General features: G+C 46.9%; 1 protein-coding gene across 1 annotated transcript in view; it reads right to left on the bottom strand.

Moving 5' to 3' along the window:
• Window positions 1-1,252: 1,252 nt before the first annotated feature.
• Window positions 1,253-20,064, bottom strand: part of IKZF4 (IKAROS family zinc finger 4) — a 53,752-nt gene continuing 34,940 nt past the window's right edge. The window contains exons 5-8 of the mRNA XM_055003689.1: window positions 19,021-19,188; window positions 5,128-5,277; window positions 3,503-3,634; window positions 1,253-2,822 (exon numbers count right to left, since the gene is read on the bottom strand). Of these exons, the coding sequence (XP_054859664.1) occupies window positions 2,074-2,822; window positions 3,503-3,634; window positions 5,128-5,277; window positions 19,021-19,188 (1,199 nt within the window). The 3' untranslated portion in view covers window positions 1,253-2,073. The remainder of the gene's footprint in view (window positions 2,823-3,502; window positions 3,635-5,127; window positions 5,278-19,020; window positions 19,189-20,064) is intronic.

The following is a 20,064-nucleotide window of genomic DNA, read 5'->3' as shown; positions in this document are numbered from 1 at the left end:
AAACACTACACTCAAGAGAAAGTACCAACAAGATTTCTGTGTTTTGTTTTTTAATTGCACTATCAAGGAAAAAAAACTTTCGGAAATACGCTGTTGATACATCTTGACTGGTAGGAATGACTGCATAAAACCTGATAAGTGAAGCAAGCAACTTCCTCTGCAGTCCAGTCAGAAGAGCAATTTTCAGCCAAGCGATGGAACGGAAGTTTCAGCCCTTTGCTGAGGCTTTAAGACACTGAATACCCAGAGCGGAGTGAGATTCCCCTGCTGGATTTGCACCAGGGCAAGCCAGCTGCCCTCCCCTTCTACGTCTTGTAAGGAAACTGGGACAGCCGTCCGCTGCCCCTCTTCCTAAGCTGTTGAAGCAAAGAGGCCTAAAAAGAAATTCACCTCTGTGATCTAGGGGGAAGATTTTTCTTAAAAGAAGCTAGGTGATATTGCAAAAGATATGCCACCCTAATCGTTGTCGATGACCAGTTGGCTTTTCCACAGACACAGACCTCCTGCCCCTTGGCTTTAATCTCACTAATGGATTAAAAAAAAAGGTTGCTTTCTGACTACAGATCTGAAGAGTCTGTGCAAGTAGAGGCGGTCAGACTCACTGGGGGGGGGGAGTTATGTAGTCAAACCCCTAGCTGCGCAGCGGCAAACAATTCTTGGGAAACTTGGCTACAGAGCCGGCAAAAAACAAAAACAAAGAACAACCAGGCACAAGTATAAAAATAAGAAGTGGCAGGGCTCATACTCCTAGCTCTGGAGGACTATGCTAGTTCCGCTTGCTACTAGAGAGGCTGCTGGGCTAATCCCATCGAGGCTGCAGCTAGCATCTTTCCCTCCCACTGAAAAATCTTCACTGATGTCTCTTTGAGACCACATCCTGGGCAACGTCATCCTAAAGAAAGTTGCATGCTTTTGGAAAGGAGTCAGCAGAAAGCTGCTCACGTAAAACGGAGTGAGATGTGCACCTTCTGAAAACTTCGGCAAGAACGGTTCTTGTAGAGCCAAGAGAAGGGAGCTCAGAGGAGGCTGGCTCCCATCGACACTTCTGCACAGACGGGTCAGGCTGTCTGCCAAATATACCGAGCATGACCTTGGGCCGGGCAGCACCCCAGATTCCTAACTGTTGGGAAGCAGAATACAGCCTTACCTGGACGATGCTAAAATTCCTTCAACGCATCCTTGGAACAGCACTTGCTTTCCGGATGCTAACTCTGGGTTGAGTATGTCAAGGCAGCACCCTGGCAGACTTTCACATACAAAGGGCTCACCACCTCCCTTCAACTTAGGTGGCACAGCAACTCCTTCATCTCCACCGGCTGCAAATTTTCCATACCTTCAGTACCCCAACAGAGGAAAGATAACACATTTGAATTAAAAGCAGTCGTGAGCAGAAGCACGGAGGTATCGAGTTCTTGGGATCATAGAATTCCTAGCCAGACACTAGTCTATGCTCCATTTCACAGACACCCAGAAAAGAGGGCGTATGTGGTTCATATCCTGACGTCACCTGGGGCTAGCACAAGATGCAGCTCTCCTAGCCCCTCAAACTGGGGAAGTTCAGTAATATTTTAGCACCTGATTTGAGGTTCTTGATGCCTAACACGATGGACTGACAGACACCTGAACTGAAACCAAAAGAAGCCCAAAGAAACTTTGAATGGAGGAGGAAGAAGGGACTGAGACCTTAAAAGGCACACACGCTTTTCAGAGGCTAGTGTGTCCTTCAGTGGAGAAAGTCCCTGGCAAAATGACTTTAGGGGAAAGGGTTACAAACAAATAAAGATTAATAAATAACTACAAGGGGGAGAGAATTAAAAAGAACAAATCTTAAAACCAGTTAACAATATTTAAATAACACAGCATAGAAAAAGGCAAATCAATAGGAGCTCCTCCCCATCTCAAGTTTGATGGATGTAGTTAGTTTTTTTTTTTTTTAATATTTCTCTTTTTTAGCCAAAGTCAGTGCAAAGGAGTTATAAAAGAAACGAACAGTTCCACGCCCAATTAGGATGGAGCACTAGAGACGGGGAGTGAGATTTCGAGGGGGGTGGGGAGGAAAGAGAATTTGGGGGGCTAGCCCACTTTATGCTCCCCCCGCACTATGTGGGAGGAAAACTCGTACCGGTCTTGGCTGTGATAGCCGCAGATGTTGCACTCGAAAGGGTCTCTGAAGCCGTGGCAGCCCATGTGGATGGTGAACATGACGTGGTCCAGGAATAAGATCCGGCAGTGCTCGCATTTGAAGGCTTTGACCTGTTCCCCTTCATCGTTCACCACACGCAGGGCTTCTTTGGCTGAGCTAGGGGTTGACCGAGTCATGGCGGGAAGAATGCCCTCTTGCAGTTTCAGGTCCTCTTTGGCGTAGGCCGGACTCTGCCGGCTGCTGGTGCAGTTCCCAAGGCCGGGCAGCAGCGGCTGCTGTGAGCCCCTCTCCTCATGGACGCTCTCAGTGTCTGTGGAATCCTGACAGCCGTTGCTAGGCGATACCATGCTCGGCTCCCGTGATGCCCGGTACACGATCTGTGTCCCGTCGGGAAGGTCCTCGTGGCCTTCGGCAGCTTCTCGGCTTCCTGCTATTTCCAGCCGGCCTGGCAGGGGTTGGATTTGAGTGTAGACAGAACTGATGACAGGCGTGATCTCAGAGATGCAATTTGTGGGGGGGAGTCTGAGGGGGCGCAAGTGTTCTGCCCCCACAAATGACAGTGAACCTCCAAAGCTGGCGTCCATGGGGTGGTGGGCAGCCACCATCTCCACGTCCTTTTCAAAGCTGGAGTTGATGTCAAATGCCACTTCGGAGAGGCCGAACCGCATTTGCTTCTCTCCTAAAGCAAAGAAGAAATGGTATCAAAGTGAAAATTTACACCTAAAGACTGGATTTGAATCAGTAAGAATGCAGCAGAAATATGGCAAACGGGGTTCTGTACTCGGACAAGAACCCTGCAAAGAAAGCCCTTGGATGCTGTGATCGTTGGCTGACGGCCCTCAAATTTTCATGCTTGTACAGGATTGCATGTGAAGAGCACTGATACAGGGGGAGAAATGGTTTAGTCTTCTCAACTGTGTGTAAAGTCTCGAAAAAAACCATGGATCAATGTAACAAAATGATACACACTAAAATTGTTGCACATTCATTTGAGTTTTTTTGGCGATTCCATTTTGTAGACATTTATGTTTTGATTTCTAATATCTCTCCCACGTTCTATTACTGTGTCCTTCCGGTCTAAACATAAGCGAAGTCTCTTTAACAGAAGGTATTTTGGAGAAACAAAAGGGCTAGCCGATATTATGCTGGAGGTTATTGCGATCGCCCTGTGGGTTGTGATACCCCTCGGCCTGCTTCCATCGTGTTTCAAAGGGGAGAGGTGTGCAAAGCTGGCGGGGTGGAGAACGAAGGAGCCAAAAACCTGGAGAAGAAGACTCTAGGAGGCACAAGGCCATGCATGTGGGAACCGCTGCCTCACTTTCTGTCAGCATCTCTAGAGATCCAGAGGAAACCCCTTACCCACAAATTTCTGAGGTGTGGAGCGTTTTCGTTTGGTGATGCTGTTTGCCAGCCGGTCCATGAAGGCGGGCCGGTCGGCGGAGGAGTGAAGCATGGAGTCTGGCGCCATCTCCAGGTCTCGCATCTCGTCACCTGGCAAGAAAATGAAACCGGCGCTTGCTTGGGGCTGTCTTTATTCCCTCTCTAGAAAAGGGCCGTTAATGACAGATGGACTTGCTGGAAGAGGGGAAAGAATCCCTCACAGCAACACGGGCGAGGATGGAACGGGCTCCCCATTCTAACTTTGGTCCAACCCATTCCTTTAGAGCAGTGGTCCTCAATCAGTGGTATATGTACCACTGGTGGGATGCATTTCATTTCGTTTGTTAGGCTTCTAGGCAGAGTAGTCTAGGTGGGAAACAGCGCGTTCGTACAACTCAGCTAAGAATTCACCCACTCCCACTCCCCATGTTCACCTGCAAGTGCGACGTGCCATCTCCTGCCAACCCTGCTTGCCACACACTATTCATCTATGAGCTTTTGGCATGCTGGTAGTAATCTCGGAGAAACTGAGCATTGCCCCTAGTCCCCCATTCCCCCTGCCCAGCAGCAAACGTTTCTATCATGAGAGCCAGTTTGGTGTAGTGGTTAAGAGTGGCAGGACTCTAATCTGGAGAGCCAGGTTTGATTCCCCACTCCTCCGCTTGAAGCCAGCTGGGTGACCTTGGGCCAGTCACTTAAGAACGGCAGGACTCCAATCTGGAGAGCCAGGTTTGATTCCCCACTCCTCCACTTGAAGCCAGCTGGGTGATCTTGGCTCAGTCACTTAAGAGCGGCAGGACTCTAATCTGGAGAACCAGGTTTGATTCCCCACTCCTCCGCTTGAAGCCAGCTGGGTGACCTTGGGCCGGTCACAGCTCTCTCAGAGCTCTCTCAGCCCCACCCACCTCACAGGGTGATTGTCATGAGGATAATAATGACACACTTTGAAAACCACTCTGAGTGGGCATTAAGTTGTCCTGAAGGGCGGTATATAAATCGAATTAATTTGTTGTTGTTGTTATTACTATTAATGTCTTTGATGTGCTGCTTTCTGGCAAGCCTACCTGCTGGGGCTTATCCATTGTGTTTCTGTAATATTTATGTCCTTAAAAATTACTATGAATGATCAATAAAATAGAATGCCTATAAATATATAAATGGCCTTCTTGGAAAAAGTGGACTTTCTGTTTCTATCATGGTAGGGCCCAAGGTTGTTTGATAGAGTGAGAGGTGGAACACAAGATACAAAGGTTGAGAACCACTGCTCCCAAATATGGCCATCAAATTAATTTAGAACGTTTTTCTCCAAGCCTGGGGTCTCTGACTACCAGCCCCCCGTTTTCCATTTACCTGGCCTAGGAATAGGATGCCCCATTACCAACCAGCGACTTGCTCCTGAAAGAGATGATGTTATCTGAAGCAGAGGGCGGCTCTCTGCAGCGAATGTGGCATTCGAGCAGGCCAGGGAGAGGGACCTCAAAAGTTCAGGTCTCAACTGCACAATGATTTTGCCCTACAGTAGCTGATTGAGGCTGTGCCGCCCCACACAGATCCTGCCAGCCTGTACAGATCGATTTGGGTTCGTTTGCTGCAGCACGACTTACCTTGCTGGCCAGCCAGCGACTGTGGTTCAGTGTTAAGACTCTGCAGGTAGTTGTGACAGCGTTCTTTGTGCTCTTCCAACGTGCTTTGCTGCTTGTAGCTGCGGCCACAATAGTTACATTTGTAGGGCTTGCCAACTGTTGGGGAGGAGACTACAAGGGGGAAAAAACACAAAAGAAGAGTCCACTAAGAGAGCTCGTACGGTTCTTGAGCCGTCACAGGAACCTATGGGTCAGCAAAGACCTGGAAGAGCTGACAATTTGCCCGCAGCCATGAAGATGAAAAAAGACAGACACAAAATGATGCTTTTTGAAGAACAGACTTAAAAAAAAAAACGCTTTGCAAACAGCTCCGTCTGATCTCTTCTCCCCATCTCTCCCCACCAAAAAGCAGCTAGAAAAAGAAAAGTCCTTTCATGTTGAGCCCCCCACCGCTCCGCAACTTCTAGCCACCGAAGGGCAGAGAAGGGGAAAGGTGGGAACAATCCTAGCAGAATACCAGCAGCAAGACAGAGCCCCCATATACAACACCAGCCAAGGAGATTTTAAGTCAGCTTGAAAGTACCGCTGGTATAATGTACTAAGGAGAGACTGCCACGGTACTGTGGATTGAATAATGAAAGGGGGGAAAAAGAGTCAGGATCACAAAAGTAAGGGAGTTTTGACTGAGCAAGAAGAATGCTGATGGACGGATGAATTGGACCAACAACTAGAGGATGCATGGAATCGCTCTCTATACCATGAACACTGGAGTCGCCAAGGGGGTTTCAAACACTGCTGTGTAGGATGCCTGGCAAAAAGCAGAGAGGGATTTCTGGCCACAGTGAGAGGAGCTTGCAGGCGGACCGGTTCCCGGTTTCTAAAAAGAGTAAGGAGTTCATGCCGACTGCCCCCAGAAGCGTACTACTGGTCCTAGAATTCCACAGCGGATTGGGGAGCATGCGTACTCTTTTTAGCCAATGGAAAACATTCTGACAGCTGACACATTGACATAAATATTATTTTTTTCCTGCAGGATGTCAGTCCAGTGGCACCTTAGAGACCGACAAGATTTTCAGAGCATCAGCTTTCGAGAGACAGGGCTCCCTTCTTCAGATACGGTATCTGAAGAAGGGTGCTTTGACTCTCAAAAGCTCGTGCCCTGAAAATCTTGCTGGTCTTTAAGGTGCCACTGGACTCAAATCTCCTTCAGACCAACACGGCTACCCACCTGAAACTATTATTTTTTCCTGTTTAGCTAGCAAGGTGGTAACTCTGAACTGTTTGTAACAAGCACAGGTGAACAAAAGGAATCACTGCCACCAATTAGAGCAGCGACTTGCATGCGTGCCCAGTCCAGCTATGCTTTAGTCTGTGAACCCACCAGTTGTGTGCAACTGCGAGACAATTTTTCAGGAGGGAGCCATGGTTCTAACCTGTGACACCTGTTCAATCAACTCACAGTCCTGGCTGAGATTAAGAAACAGGTCGAGCATTTGCATTTATTACGGTCTTTGCCTAGTAATATATTACTGTCATTCCACAGCAGCGCCAATCCTGCAGTGATGCTGGCTATACACCAGATACAAAAAAAATCTCACTGTACAATTGAGATACTTTTAGAATTAAACAATCTGAAAAGGTTTTATTCCATTCACTAGGAAACCCGGTCCTGGAGATCTACCAGTGCTTATATTCATGATCGCAGCCTTAATTTCACCCATATGCAAAAAGTCAGCAAGCAGCTGCCGCTGAGCCGTACCTAAATATACGGAAGATCAAGGTGAGAGGAAAATGTTTCCAAGCCTTCTCCCAAAGGTTCTGTGCCCTTACTTTACAATTTAAAGTAAAAACTTTTAGACTGCAGATTTATTTCAGCAGAGGTACATCCTCCTCATCCTCAATCATAGGAATGTAATTCTTGTTCTTTTGCTGCTTTAAACTATGGGCTAATGATCTGCCCGCTCGCTCTTCTCTTTCCCGGTATGACTGGCGCAAGCAGGTCAATGCATGTTCTGTTTTCATTGACAGTATATTATTCAACTCATATTTTATCTTCTGCAAGTCTCAATAGAGATCTAGAGCGGGAGATGTAGCAAACCGAGTTAACAAATATTTCAGCTTATTTTTCATGCTCATTTCTTCCCTTGTTCCTTGAAACCTAAAAGAGGAACCATCTCCCCAAAAACACACACATGTTCTTGATAGTGGGAAATGCTTTTTAAAGAGAGGTTGGAGATCTGCTTTGGCTCTTCCAGAGCTAACCAAATGTTAGAAAGCCACCTTCCTTGAGAACTAAGAGGACACAAGAGTTGCCCACTGATGCCTTCCTTGGACTTTAAAACCTCAGCAAATTGGGTACAGGCAGCACCAGACAGTATGAATCTCTCTTCTTCATCATCTAAAGCCGAAAAAGAAAGCAAACCACACTGAATTTTTCACTGTCAACTGGCTCACAGCGCACTCGTTCACTCCAGGCCCAAGGGCAAGGAAATGTTATGAAGACTAGGGGGTTAGGAAAATCGAAAAGAGTCCAGTAGCACCTTTAAGACTAACTAACTTTACTGTAGCATAAGCTTTTGAGAATCACAGTTCTCTTCGTCAGATGCCAACTGTGGTTCTCAAAAGCTTATGCTCCAGTAAAGTTGGTAAGTCTTAAAAGTGCTACTGGACTCTTATTACAGACTAACACGGCTAACTCCTCTGGGGGATTAGGAAGATTATACAACCAAGAAGTATACTGTTAAGGTAATTCTGAGACAAAGCCTGGGGAAAAAAGGGTTCTGCCCCAAAAGAGCTGAGACCACTTGCTGACACACACAACTGTGGTAACCAATAGCCCCCCTGCCAGACTGAAAGGGCCGGGGTTGACCCAGCCAAAGAAACTAAGTAGGGAAGAGGCATAGGAAAGAACTTTGTACCTCTCTTAGAAAATTTTCATGTCTCTTTAGGGAAGTCCTTCCCCAAACTTTGAGAACCCCACCCATACATCTAAAGGGCGGGGGGGGGGGAGGAAACAGTATAAAAATTGTCCCATTTCATCAAATTCAATTGAAAAAAATGAAGTTGCTGGCTAGGCTAAGCTCAGTATCCTTTTTCAAAAAAACCCCCCCAAACCTCCTTATGTACATATGAAACCACCTTTACCCCAAGGCCAGGGCATCAATCCACCCAGCCCAGTACTGTCTAGCAGTTTACTCACAAAGATCTCGAAGCAGATGTCTTGTTTCAGGAGACTAAGGAGCAGTATCAGAGCTCTGACCCAGGACCCTCCTCTAGAGAGCACGGGCCCCCCTTCCCATAATACAGGCCTCCTACTTTGGATGTTAGTCAATGCAATTTCTTATACTACTTCTACTTTGAATCAGATCAGCTCTTCTGCCCCAATTATGTGGATGTGAATTAGGATTAGGTACTCTCGACTCCTGGCGCACTCATCCTGTGATGTGGTATATATGATCATTTTTGTTTTCTTGCTTTTTTGAGAAATGGTAGATAGTAATTTTAAGTTTCCTTTGAGCTAACCGTCTGTGCGCTGCTTCCCACGTGACAATGCAACAGGATTGTGTCAAGTTGTACAGATGTTATACAGAAATCAACAAAAGGTGGGAAATGATCACTTTACTCATAGAAAGACTCTCAGAGCATTAGACTGAAATGCAGGGCCTTCCGATCTATAATATACACTCATTAAGTCAGTCTTGACCACAATTACCCCACCTATTTGCACCGCTCAGTAGCTCTTTGCCAGCTTCTTCTTTCCTACTTTCCAAAATAAACTCTTTCATCTCCTCGATTCCCTTCCTTCATTTCTTTTCCTTTCCCCATTTCAGTGCTACGCACAATCTACTGTAGATTCTATATAAGGCAGCATCAACAACAATGTAAACATGTTCTCAACAAACGGTCCCATTAAATGCTTAGTCGTCCAACCTCATTTACTATATTGGTGAAAGACAGCTTTGAAACTATACTTAAATAGGAAAGCCCACTCTGCAGCCCACTCCACAAAATGTCTACGGAGGAGGGGGGGGGGAGAAGAGATTATCTTTCTTTAGAAGTATAAAATCTGCTGCACGCCATTTCCTAATTCATTTATTTACTGGGCTACGCAGCGAGAGAAATGCACTGAAGAGAGGTGGATCCCACGGGAGGAAAACCATCCTAGCGTTCCCACGTGAGGCTGTGGCTTCTGATCTATTTCTAACCAACGTGATGTGTTTGATCTAGGTTAGAAAGCCTTCACTTTTGGGGAGGCAGATCTTCAGAGATGAAAGCAATGGTATCACCCATGGGGACAGCATGAAACACACATGGTGGGTTAAGGGGGTGGGGGCAGAAACATTCTCAGCTCGCCCTCCCAGGTGGATGAAACTATTTTTACAGCTGCAAAATCCAAACACGGAGGAAGGTAGCGCTACTCCCCACTGCCATATGTTAATTACCTGCTTTTGCGCAGATATAATCTTCTTCATTATGAAACAAATGTTAGGATTTTAGCACATTTGATATACCTGTCAATCATTGTATCTAATTTTATGCTTTGAGATGTTGAGGGTTGGTGACACAGAAAATGCACCTATGAAATGGGGGCGGGGGAGGTCAGGACAGGAAAAAGAAAACACAATTCTCTAGATAACTAGAGGATGAAGTCCCGATGCAACTGTCTCCTGCCTCCAAAACAGGATACCTATCTGCACCTATGTTTTGTATGAGGACCGCAGTCAGATTTCTATCACTCTGAACGACAAGTTGGACACATTATTCTTCCTCTCCTGTGAACAAGCAATTCAGTTGAGCTTCTCACAGTATTGTGGCCAATATCAGGATGCCTGCGCAGAAATACCAGCTGCCTCTACCGTCTGGATTTAGGGCATACCTTTACACAAAGGGCTAGAATTCCTCCTCCGACATCGCACAAGTTACAGAACAGCTTTACTTAAGAGCAAGAGCTCAGTAGCACCTATGAGACTGTGGTAGGGTAGGAGCTTTCGTGAGCCACAGCTCACTTTTTCAGATACCAGGATCTTCTGTATTTTGTAACTGAAGAAGCGAGCTGAGGCTCACGAAAGCTCCTACCCTACCACAAATTTTGTGAGTCTTATAGGTGCTACTGGACTCTTGCACTTTTCTACTGTTTCAGACAGACTAACATGGCTACCTATCTTGAGTAAATTTTTTATGTCGGCACACTGACTGTCTGCGCTTGTCTGAAATTACTCTTGCTGACCATCCATTTGCCAGCAAACTGGTAATACGGCTTGTGCTGCATGAGCCATGCTAGGGAACTCAAACCCTAAGACAGAAAAAAAAGCCCTTTGCATCCCAAGTGAAGCAGGCAGACGAAGCTTTCCTGCATACTTGAATAACATCTTTTGCTTCTGTCACAAGGAAGAAGCAACACTGTGTGGCCCCTAATGAGCCACTTCACAACCACGTGAAACCAGACTCCTTTCATACCAGCTTCCAAAGCTTCACTAGGCCTTGTCTGCACACATTCAAGCTTTTACCCCCTAGACACAACCAAGTTTCAGCTTGGGAGTCTCAGAGCCAAGCTACAAGTGAGGAATGACCCTTGCCTGGCAAGTGAACAGACTCACGTGTATTCCTCCCAGTTCGCTTGATCAAGTGGAGCGCAAATGAATGGCAAGTGAACAGGGAGGAATACACGCGAGTCTGTTCACTTGCCAGGCAAGGGTCATTCCTCACTTGTAGCTTGGCTCTCGGCATGCTGAATTGTGTTCTTTCACAGATCTGACTATACTTTAAGAAACACAGCTGAGTAAGTATGAGCACACCCAGTCTGCACTGGGGTCTGACACCAAGTTTGGCTGCCCAAGAATTCTGCTGCCTTTTTTGCTAAGAATAGTTTGGAAGCCTGTAACCTGCATCTTAAATGCCTGCAAACCAATGCAAGGCTGTCCAGGGGATGTATTCTGAGCCTTCCACAGTTCCCCAGTACTCGGATATAGATTGACTTCAATTTTTGCCACTATGTACAGAATGCATTTTTTTTTAAAAAGAAAACATATGCAGTATCGTTTAAGCACAGTATTTTTAAGTACAGAATGTATCCTTGGCAGAGACTCTAGATTTTGGGGGCACAGAGTATATCTAACCCTGAATTCGGAGTCATTTTTAGGTTGTAGCGCAAAAATGGAAACACGGCCATAAACTGCATCCTTCCCTAAGCCAAATTACGATATCTTAAAATCAGTTTTGGAGCATGCACTGTTACAGCATCTGCACTCATCAAGGACACAGCTTTCTCGGCACAGGCAGCCTCCAACTACGTCATCCCTTTCCCCTCGGAGATTCACTAATGTCCAAGTATATTTCAAAAGTACTGTAAAATCATTTTACCTGAACAGATTTTCAAGGGACACAGCTTAAGATGGAAAGTCAGATTTTAACAGCGTTATATTTAATCTTCAGTTTAATAATTTTATATGTTTCTTAGCTTTTAATTAAGAACAGCCTCCAGTCTAGAAATTCAACTCAATAAATAGACACATACTGATGTGCACGCAAACTTTTCTGTTGCGTAATGCAAAGTTGTTCCTACAGATCTTGTAGCCTCAGGAAATCAAAGCAGGAGTCAGAGGGATGAACTAGTGATAAGAATAACAAGAACATCAAGGCATAGCGGAGAACATTGGAAGGCCCACAATTCCTCCACTCAGCAATAATCAAAAAGAGAGATGGCTGGAAATGTTTATCTTGTACATGTTAAGCATAGCAGTTCGTTTCATAACCCATTATCTATGGTGCCAAACAACAGTGATTTAATGAAGGGATGGATGGAGTTACACGTCCTAACCAATCGTTGAATTTTTAATAAGGCACAAGGGGGGCTAAATGGGATATTATGGGACTCCCTTATTTCATACACAGAGAGCCACAAGGCTCAGAAGATTTCTTACGCTACCAGTTCCAGTAATTGAGCCATTGTAATGGTAATTGTTTCTACCAAGTAATCTCAGAAAGTTGCAGTGTGATAGAGACGCCCGTGATTCTGTAGCCACAGGAGTACAGTTCCCTGAAATCCCAGGACAGTTAAACCTACTACCACCCAGTACCTTGGAAATAAGATAACTTTCCACGGCCTGCTAAAAACACCAGAGAAATCTCTTTCCCCCATAAAATACTTCTGCATGCTTTGTACATGTAAGTGATCCCTTAAGCTGGACAATCTACCCACAGGAACGTGATCAGTCTGCTCCCTGCCACATGACAAAGGAACCACGCAGTATTTTGAGCTTCGGTGGGATTTAAGGGCGCAAGCGACACACACTGCCTGCACACTAACGTCATTAAATTATAAGCAGGGGCTCCAAGATGGCCAACAGCCCTACTCAGCAAAATGGCAGAGCAGGTCTTGACTGCAGCTCCTGTGAGCTCATCTTGCGGCAGCCCAATTAGCCTCTCAAATTAATTGCTCCTGTGATAAATCTTGGGCCTCAGAGTGGCTGCTTTCTTCGTTCCTTCCTGTTTTAGATTTGTTGCCCCATGTATGGGGTGGACCGCCATCCACAAAAACATGCGCCAGTAACTTCATAATGGCCTGGCCCAGAGTTGCCAACTCTGGGAAATTCCTGGAGATTAAGGGGTGGGGGCGGTGTTCAATGCCACACAGTCTGCCTCCAAAACTGTCAGTCCCTCCAGGGGAGCTGATCTGTTGCGATTCCAGGAGATCACCCCGCTCACATCAGAGCACTGGAAGGCGTTCACATGTATACACTGACCAGCAAGAACTGTGCAGCTCAGCCACCCTTTAGCTCTTCCTCCACTGCTACCTTCCCCTCAGGCCAGCCAATTAATACTTATTGCCAAGTTAAGCTTGTCCCCTGGCTGGCACCGATTCTCAGTTAAAATATATTTACATTGGTGAGTTGCTGGGATGAGGCTGCACCTGTCCTTTCATGCCTGCGATACAGCTACTAAGACTGGTCTTTAAATATTGAGATCTCTCTCTCAGTCTAAATCTATGAATTAAAAAAAAATGTTCCAAGAGGCTCCCCAAAGAAATAGCAACCCTATTTACTTCTGTGCTGTGGGGTGCTGATTTTCAATATTCCGAAAGTGGTGCAGTGTGGGCTAGAAAACGGGCAAGTGGTATCGGTGTCCCAGAATAAGTCTTATTTTATTATTGTTGTTTTATTTTATGCCATTTATAGTCTACCTTTCTCACTGAACTCAAGGCGGATTACACCGTGTTACTACTTCATTGAGAACTAGGCCGCAGTTTGGAATGGACCTCAGGCTGCAGGTGGGCACGCCCCTGACTAAATGCTCCTTTACTGCAAGTCATTCCCTGCACACGGAAGAGCAGCATGTAAGGGGAAAGGCGTGCCTTTTTATACTGCGGAGTAGTCAGTTAAGCAAGCCTCATCTGCAGTCTGTATGATACAATCCAGTTTGCTACCTCCAGGGCCGGCACGCCCATGGAGGCCAGGTAGGCGGTGGCCTCGGGCGCGCGGCCACTGGAGGGGCGCTGGAGGGGGTGTTGGGGGCGGAGGCACGCGCAGCAAAGCTGGCATGACTGGGCTGCAGCTACTGCTGCAGCCAGCCCGTTGCTGCTGCCGCCGCCGCCGCCACTCACCTCAGCTTGGGCGCAGCCTCCGTGCGCCGCTCGAGCAGCGGCTCGCGGCTTCTGCGCCCAGCTGGGGCGCACGGCGGCGATGGTGGCATGGAGCTGGCTGGATGGCTGCAGCAGCAGCTGCAGCCAGCCACGGCAGCTCTGCAGCGCGCTCCTCTGCCCCCACACGCCCCAGCCAGTCGCAGAAGCCGCGAGCCGCTGCTGGGGCATCGCGCCAAGCAGCCTCCGTGCGGCAGCCGCCCCAGCAGCAGCTCGGGGCTTCTGCACAGGGCCGGCGCGCTGCCGCCGCCACACGCCCCAGCCGGGCGCAGCCTCTGCGCACCGCCCCAGCAGCGGCTCGCAGCTTGTGCACCCGGCTGGGGGGCGCGGTGGCGGCGGAAGGACGGGGCTGGCTGGCTGCAGCAGCAGCTGCAGCCAGCCACGCCAGCTCCGCTGCGCGCTCCTCCGCCCCAGCCGAGCGCAGAAGCCGTGAGCTGCTGCTGGGGCGGCGCACAGAGCAGCCTCCGCGCGCTGCTCCAGCAGCAGCTCGCAGCTTCTGCACTCGGCAGTCCTCCGTGCGCCGCCCAGCCCCGCTGCGGCACGTGATGACGTCTGCGATGACGTCATCACGCAGGCCGTGGCGGGCGCGCACATGCACGCCGCCGCGGGCGCCAAAACCTCTGGCACCGGCCCTGGCTACCTCAGTGAGAACTAGGCCAGAGCGATAATGAAAATACACACCAGCAGTCAGATGAGACGGGATAGCATTTTAGAACTGCAATAATGAGTGAATAGGCTATTATTGCTCCACCTCCACTGCAATAGGGCTGAGCAGAAATATGTCTCTAAGAGTGTTAGAAGGACCCCAAGACAACACCACCCCTACGACAATTAACTTTTCAGGAGGCTTGTAGCAGAACCGGACTCTTCCTAGGCCTGGCTAAGGCGTTGGCACTTGAGCCAGTTTCCCTCTTTTGAAGAGAGAACACCGGCTTAGCTGAAGCTGTATGTCAGTTCCCACAATCCAATTAGTTATCCTTGAGGGCTTTTTCTGTTACTCCAAAGTACACTGATCCTGAAAGCGCTCTTTGTAGCGTCTCACTAGGTGGCAAGTGCCACCACCTTTTGTTTTTGCTAGCAAACAAATCTCAAACCTGCAAGTTCTCTCTCAGTCTCAAAACGTTGCATGCAAAATAGTCCCAAGCTCTACTAAGCACTGCAGGTACCCACCAATGCGTTCCCTGGGGGGTCAGAATCGGATGAGCTGTCGTCACTGCTAAGTGTCGCCAGGAACAACCCAAGCGGAAGCTGGTTGAGGGAAACTGACAACTGATTTTGATTGTTCTAGACTGGAGGGCTGTTCAGGAAGACCAAAAGCCCCACGGCAGAGAACAAGACCGTCCTGGCAATGCACGGGTGATCTGTGAAGTGAGCTGTCGCGGTTCCACAGCTTTCCTCAAACTCCGTACAAACAAAAACCTCACGCCGATCCCCTTTGTTCACGTGGCACTGAATTAGGGATTTCCGACTCAAGCAATGGAGTTCTTTTTGATTTGGGGTAAGAAATACGTATACCTCTTCCTCAGCAATGAATCCACCTTGCTCATCAATCACTTTTTCTACCTGCAGGTGAAACTAACCAGCAGATGTTCCAAAATGGGAGCGAGGTGGTCCCCAACTGTAGTCAGAACAACGGCTTACAAAAGGGACAGGCGAGCCGTCCTATCACTCAATCAACGTTTAATACAGTCAAAGACCAGACAGGCAACAACATACAATCTAACTAAAACATACAGTCAAGGTACCTCGTACTATTAAAAATCTATCCATCTAACAAACATCCAGGGTCCCAATTCTTAAATATTTAAAACTTTAAAATTAATCAAATAATTAAGTATTTTCCCCCTATAAAATACTTCCGGATCCGTATAGCCTGCACAGCGAATTTTGCCACGTTTAAGGTGATTTCTTGGTCCCTATCGGCTAAAAGCTTATCTAAATACAATCTAGCATTTCTTCCCCAGAACTGATTGCCGTCCTAAGGAGACACAAGCAACTGCCAGGGAGATGCAAGTTTTCCCGGGGCCCACTATTTTAAAAATCCCTGATAGGGTGAAAGCGTTACGCTTCTGCACTCTCTCATTCAATGTATCAGAGGTATTTGGGCCCTCTGGTAAGTGACTGACGGAAGGGGAACGTCTGCAGAGAAACCTGATGTTTTCATAGACGTGGGCCAACACGTTGCTGCTCTCTCCTTAAAAAAAGCTTTCCTGTTCCCAGGTTGCACAATAGAGTCAGCTAAGCCATGTATTTTATATATTAAAGTTTTAATTTTACTTGGGAACACAAATGATTTTTCTTGACTCAGTGGAAATGACTACAACCACATTTGAGAAGGTTATGTACCAAAGGAAACCCTGAACCCAAATTTCCGCAAAATCTTACTTGATCCAGTCTCTTGACTCTCACAAGATGCGAGACCCTGGGGCAGCAGGTCAGATAAACTGACCCCATACAATAATGTGCCCATTTAACAACCTATAAATCGTCTTTAGCCCACAAACGAAGTGCTTCTGTGCCTTCCCCAGAACGTAGATGTGTCAGTAGGCTTAAATCTAGATAATGCCATTGAAAGAAACTTCACATCCCTTTATGTCTTGCTAATATTAAGAACCCTTTCACAGGCCACTAAGAGGCCAAATTTGATGGGCGTGAACAGCAAATCTATACATGATTTCCGGCTGGTTTTAACTTGAATAGTGGCTGCAGAGCCCCCCTGATTCAAGCTAGGGGAGCAGCGGAGGACGGGATTAACTCAGAACGAGGCACTATTTGCAAAAGATGGAGAGGACAAGTTCTGGGAAGGTGGTGTTTGCCGAGCGCCTTGCGAACCTGATCAAGAGGGCTTTAAGCTAAATCCAGCAGGGGAAGGGATAGGCCGCCGAACAAAGCAGTAAGCCACGTACGAGGAGCAACAGCATGTGTGACAAAGAGGAAGCAGGGTGTTGGGGCAGGTGCCAGGTAATCTGCAGGAAAATACGATGCGAAAACTGATGGTTTGTAATGCCCACGGTCTCTGGTGTCTATGTACAAATGCACAGAGTTGGGAAACAAACAGAGAAACAAGCAGGGCGAACTCAAAACCTGAAAACCGGAAGGTATTTATTTGTTCGTTTATGTTACCTGTAGTCAGCCTTTCTCACTGAGACTCAAGCCATATTACACTCTGTAAGTCCATGTGATCAACAGCCGGAACATTTCAATAAACAATACAACAGGACACGCATGCAAAAGATAAGTCTTTGACAGGACCTATTAAACAATGCGGAAATGACCCGGTAACATCATATCTAAATCCACAGACAGTACGTAGTGAATAATTCCTGTCCCTTTACCAAATCATCTCTCTGAACCGTTTCCTTATAGCACAGCCCTGATGCCCGAATGAAAAGGCCCTCCTAATTCAGTTTAGCATAATTTATGGAAAGCCAGGCAGGTCATGCTACAAGGTGGGGGCCACTACAGAGAGTGCGCATGCGCAGGCAGGTTTCATTTTGCATCTGTAGAAGGGCCGTGTTCAGATGAACGAAGCTGCCCACGGCAGAGCATAGGGGGAGAGGAGGTCCTGCACATAGGAGGGACCAAGGCCATGAAGGGCTTTGTATGAGACAGTCAAATGTTGATTCCGCACACATTGGATAATGCACTTCCAATCCTCTTTATAGATCATTTGGAATGGATTTTTTTGTGTGTGGAACAAAAAATCCACCTCAAACGATTGATAAAGTGCATTGAAAGTGCATTATTCAACATGTGCGGAATCCGCCACAACCTTGAATTTAGCCCAGTAACCTCTGGATAGCCAATGAAATGATGGCAGAATGGGAGCATAGTGCTTAAATGGTTGGGTTGTGAATCAGCACTCTGCTGGTTCAAATCCCACTCCTGACATGAGCTCAACAGGCGGCCTTGAGTAAGTCATTCCTCTCAGCCCAGCTCCCCAGCGGTACTGTGGAGACAATAATAATATTGACTTTCTTCACTGCTCTGAGTCGAGCAGTTATCTGTCTAAAAGAGTGGTATATTAAAACAGTTATTATTATTATTATCCTACTATATAAAAGGCAAGCCGTATTGGCGACAACTCACTTTTTATCCTTGTGCAGGCGCATTGCCGACCATTCTGGCCTCGAGGCTGCTGCAAAGCGCCCACTTGCTGCCAGGAAGGGGCCTGCCGAATCAGTTTTCTAGAGCCCGTTGTATTTTTTCACACAACGGGCGTTGTTGCTAGTTTTTAATAATCAAACAGTGTTCTGTGCTAACTCAAGTGTCTAAATTGACTTTGAAGGGAGATCTATTTTGAGTGCATTATAGTAGTCTAGTCTCAATGTTACTGTGGCTTGAAGCACCAAGCACCCACAAAACAGAGAAACACTATTTTACACAGCTACTATGTACACCAAGACACAGTGAGAACTATAAGAAGTATTTTCCCAGAAAGTCAGATTCCAGAAAGAGGATTCCTAAACGCTTCTGCAGCGGACAAAAAGAAACTGAGAAGGAAGGTGAAGGTCCTACTCTTTGGGCATGCTCAGTCCAAAACCACGTCTCTGAGCTGGGAGGATTTCCTGCATAAAAGCTAACTACACATTTCCGAACTTGTCGCTCTGCACGAACACGAAGCTCCATCAGTGTGATGCACAGAAGCCACAAAGAAGTAACTGTGGTTTTGCTTATCTGGCATTGTGGGCATTAAGCTTTCCGAGGTCAGTTAAAGCTTGAGGTGCCTTGACCACAAGAACGGTCTAGAAGAGACAGACACAGAGCTGAACTAAGCAAAGTCACACCCTTCTAAGACCACTGAAGTCAATGGGTTTCCAAGGGCGCAACTCCACTTAGGACAGCATGGAAAAAGTTGCAAAGATACCCAACACAATTTGATTTTGAACTTATCTTGGTCAGTGCCTGAATCGGAAAGTACAGAGAGAGCACCCCCGAGAACACTATGAACTTTGGTGGGGGGGGAGGGAAGGTAGCATCTAAATGTGAATAACAGATGTCAAGAAAGGGTGAGAGGATGAATTGGTGGCTAAATTAGAAGGATGATATGGGAGGCAACAGAACCAAAGTAAGAGCAGAAACGTAAGGGATGGCTGGCAGGTTGTGAATGGTGAGATTTTTCATGCATTTTAAACCAGGTAAATAAATTCCCACGGACAGCGGCTTGGGCTAAGGCTGCAGAGCAAAAAATAGCGTCTTCCAATCCCCCTCTCATTTCACCAAGCCTCATCTAGTTCATTATTAGAGCTCTCAGGTAGGAGGGATGCCCTGCAACCTACCTGAGTGCGTGCGGAGGTGGCCAGTGAGTGCATCTCTTCTCCGGCAGGCGTAGTTGCAGAAAGGACATTTGAAAGGCTTCTCGCCCGAGTGCAGTTTGATGTGGCGTAGGAGGTTACCTTTTTGGGTAAAGGAGGCACCGCACTGATTGCAGTGGAACGGCCTCTCACCTGGAAAGAAGCACATCCTGCGTGAATGTCCAGAGGCATCAGCTCTGCTACTTTGCTTTCACCAAGCGGCATTCCAGCTTTTATCTTCTTTTGGATGCTCTCTCATTCGATAGAAAAGTAGCTTATTCAGGTCCGTTTTAACAACAACAACAACATTCGATTTATATGCTGCCCTTCAGGATGACTTAACACCCACTCAGAGCAGTTTACAAAGTATGTTACCATTATCCCCACAACAAAACACCCTGTGAGGTAGCAAAATCAAAAAGAGTCCAGTAGCACCTTTAAGACTAACCAACTTTATTGTAGCATAAGCTTTCGAGAATCACAGCTCTCTTCGTCAGATGCATGCAGGGCAAGAAGAAACTGGTCAGATATAGAGGAGGAGAGGGGGGGCGGAGTAGATGCAAACAGCTCCTTTTGATATGGAGATCAGTTTGCTTCTGTTAAGGAAATCAGTTACTTCTAATTTCCTTAACAGTTACTTCTGGATGTTGCCATTTCATGGCAATGTCCAGAAACCAGTGGGAGAACACTTCAATCTACTAGGACATTCTATCAAAGACTTAAAGGTCACTGTAGTTCAACAGAAACCTTTCAAAAACAAAATCCAACGGGAAGCTGCTGAATTGGAATTCATATGTAAATTTGACTCAGTTAGGCTGGGACTGAATAGGGACTATGAATGGTTATCTCATTATCACAGGTAACTGATTTCCTTAACGGAAGCAAACTGATCTCCATATCAGAAGGAGCTGTTTGCATCTACTCCGCCCCCCCTCTCCTCCTCTATATCTGACCAGTTTCTTCTTGCCCTGCATGCATCTGACGAAGAGAGCTGTGATTCTCGAAAGCTTATGCTTATACAGTTGGTTA

Source organism: Eublepharis macularius, chromosome 19 (genome assembly GCF_028583425.1).
Source record: "Eublepharis macularius isolate TG4126 chromosome 19, MPM_Emac_v1.0, whole genome shotgun sequence".
Taxonomy (NCBI): Eukaryota; Metazoa; Chordata; class Lepidosauria; order Squamata; family Eublepharidae; genus Eublepharis; species Eublepharis macularius.
This window is presented reverse-complemented; position numbering and strand designations above follow the sequence as displayed.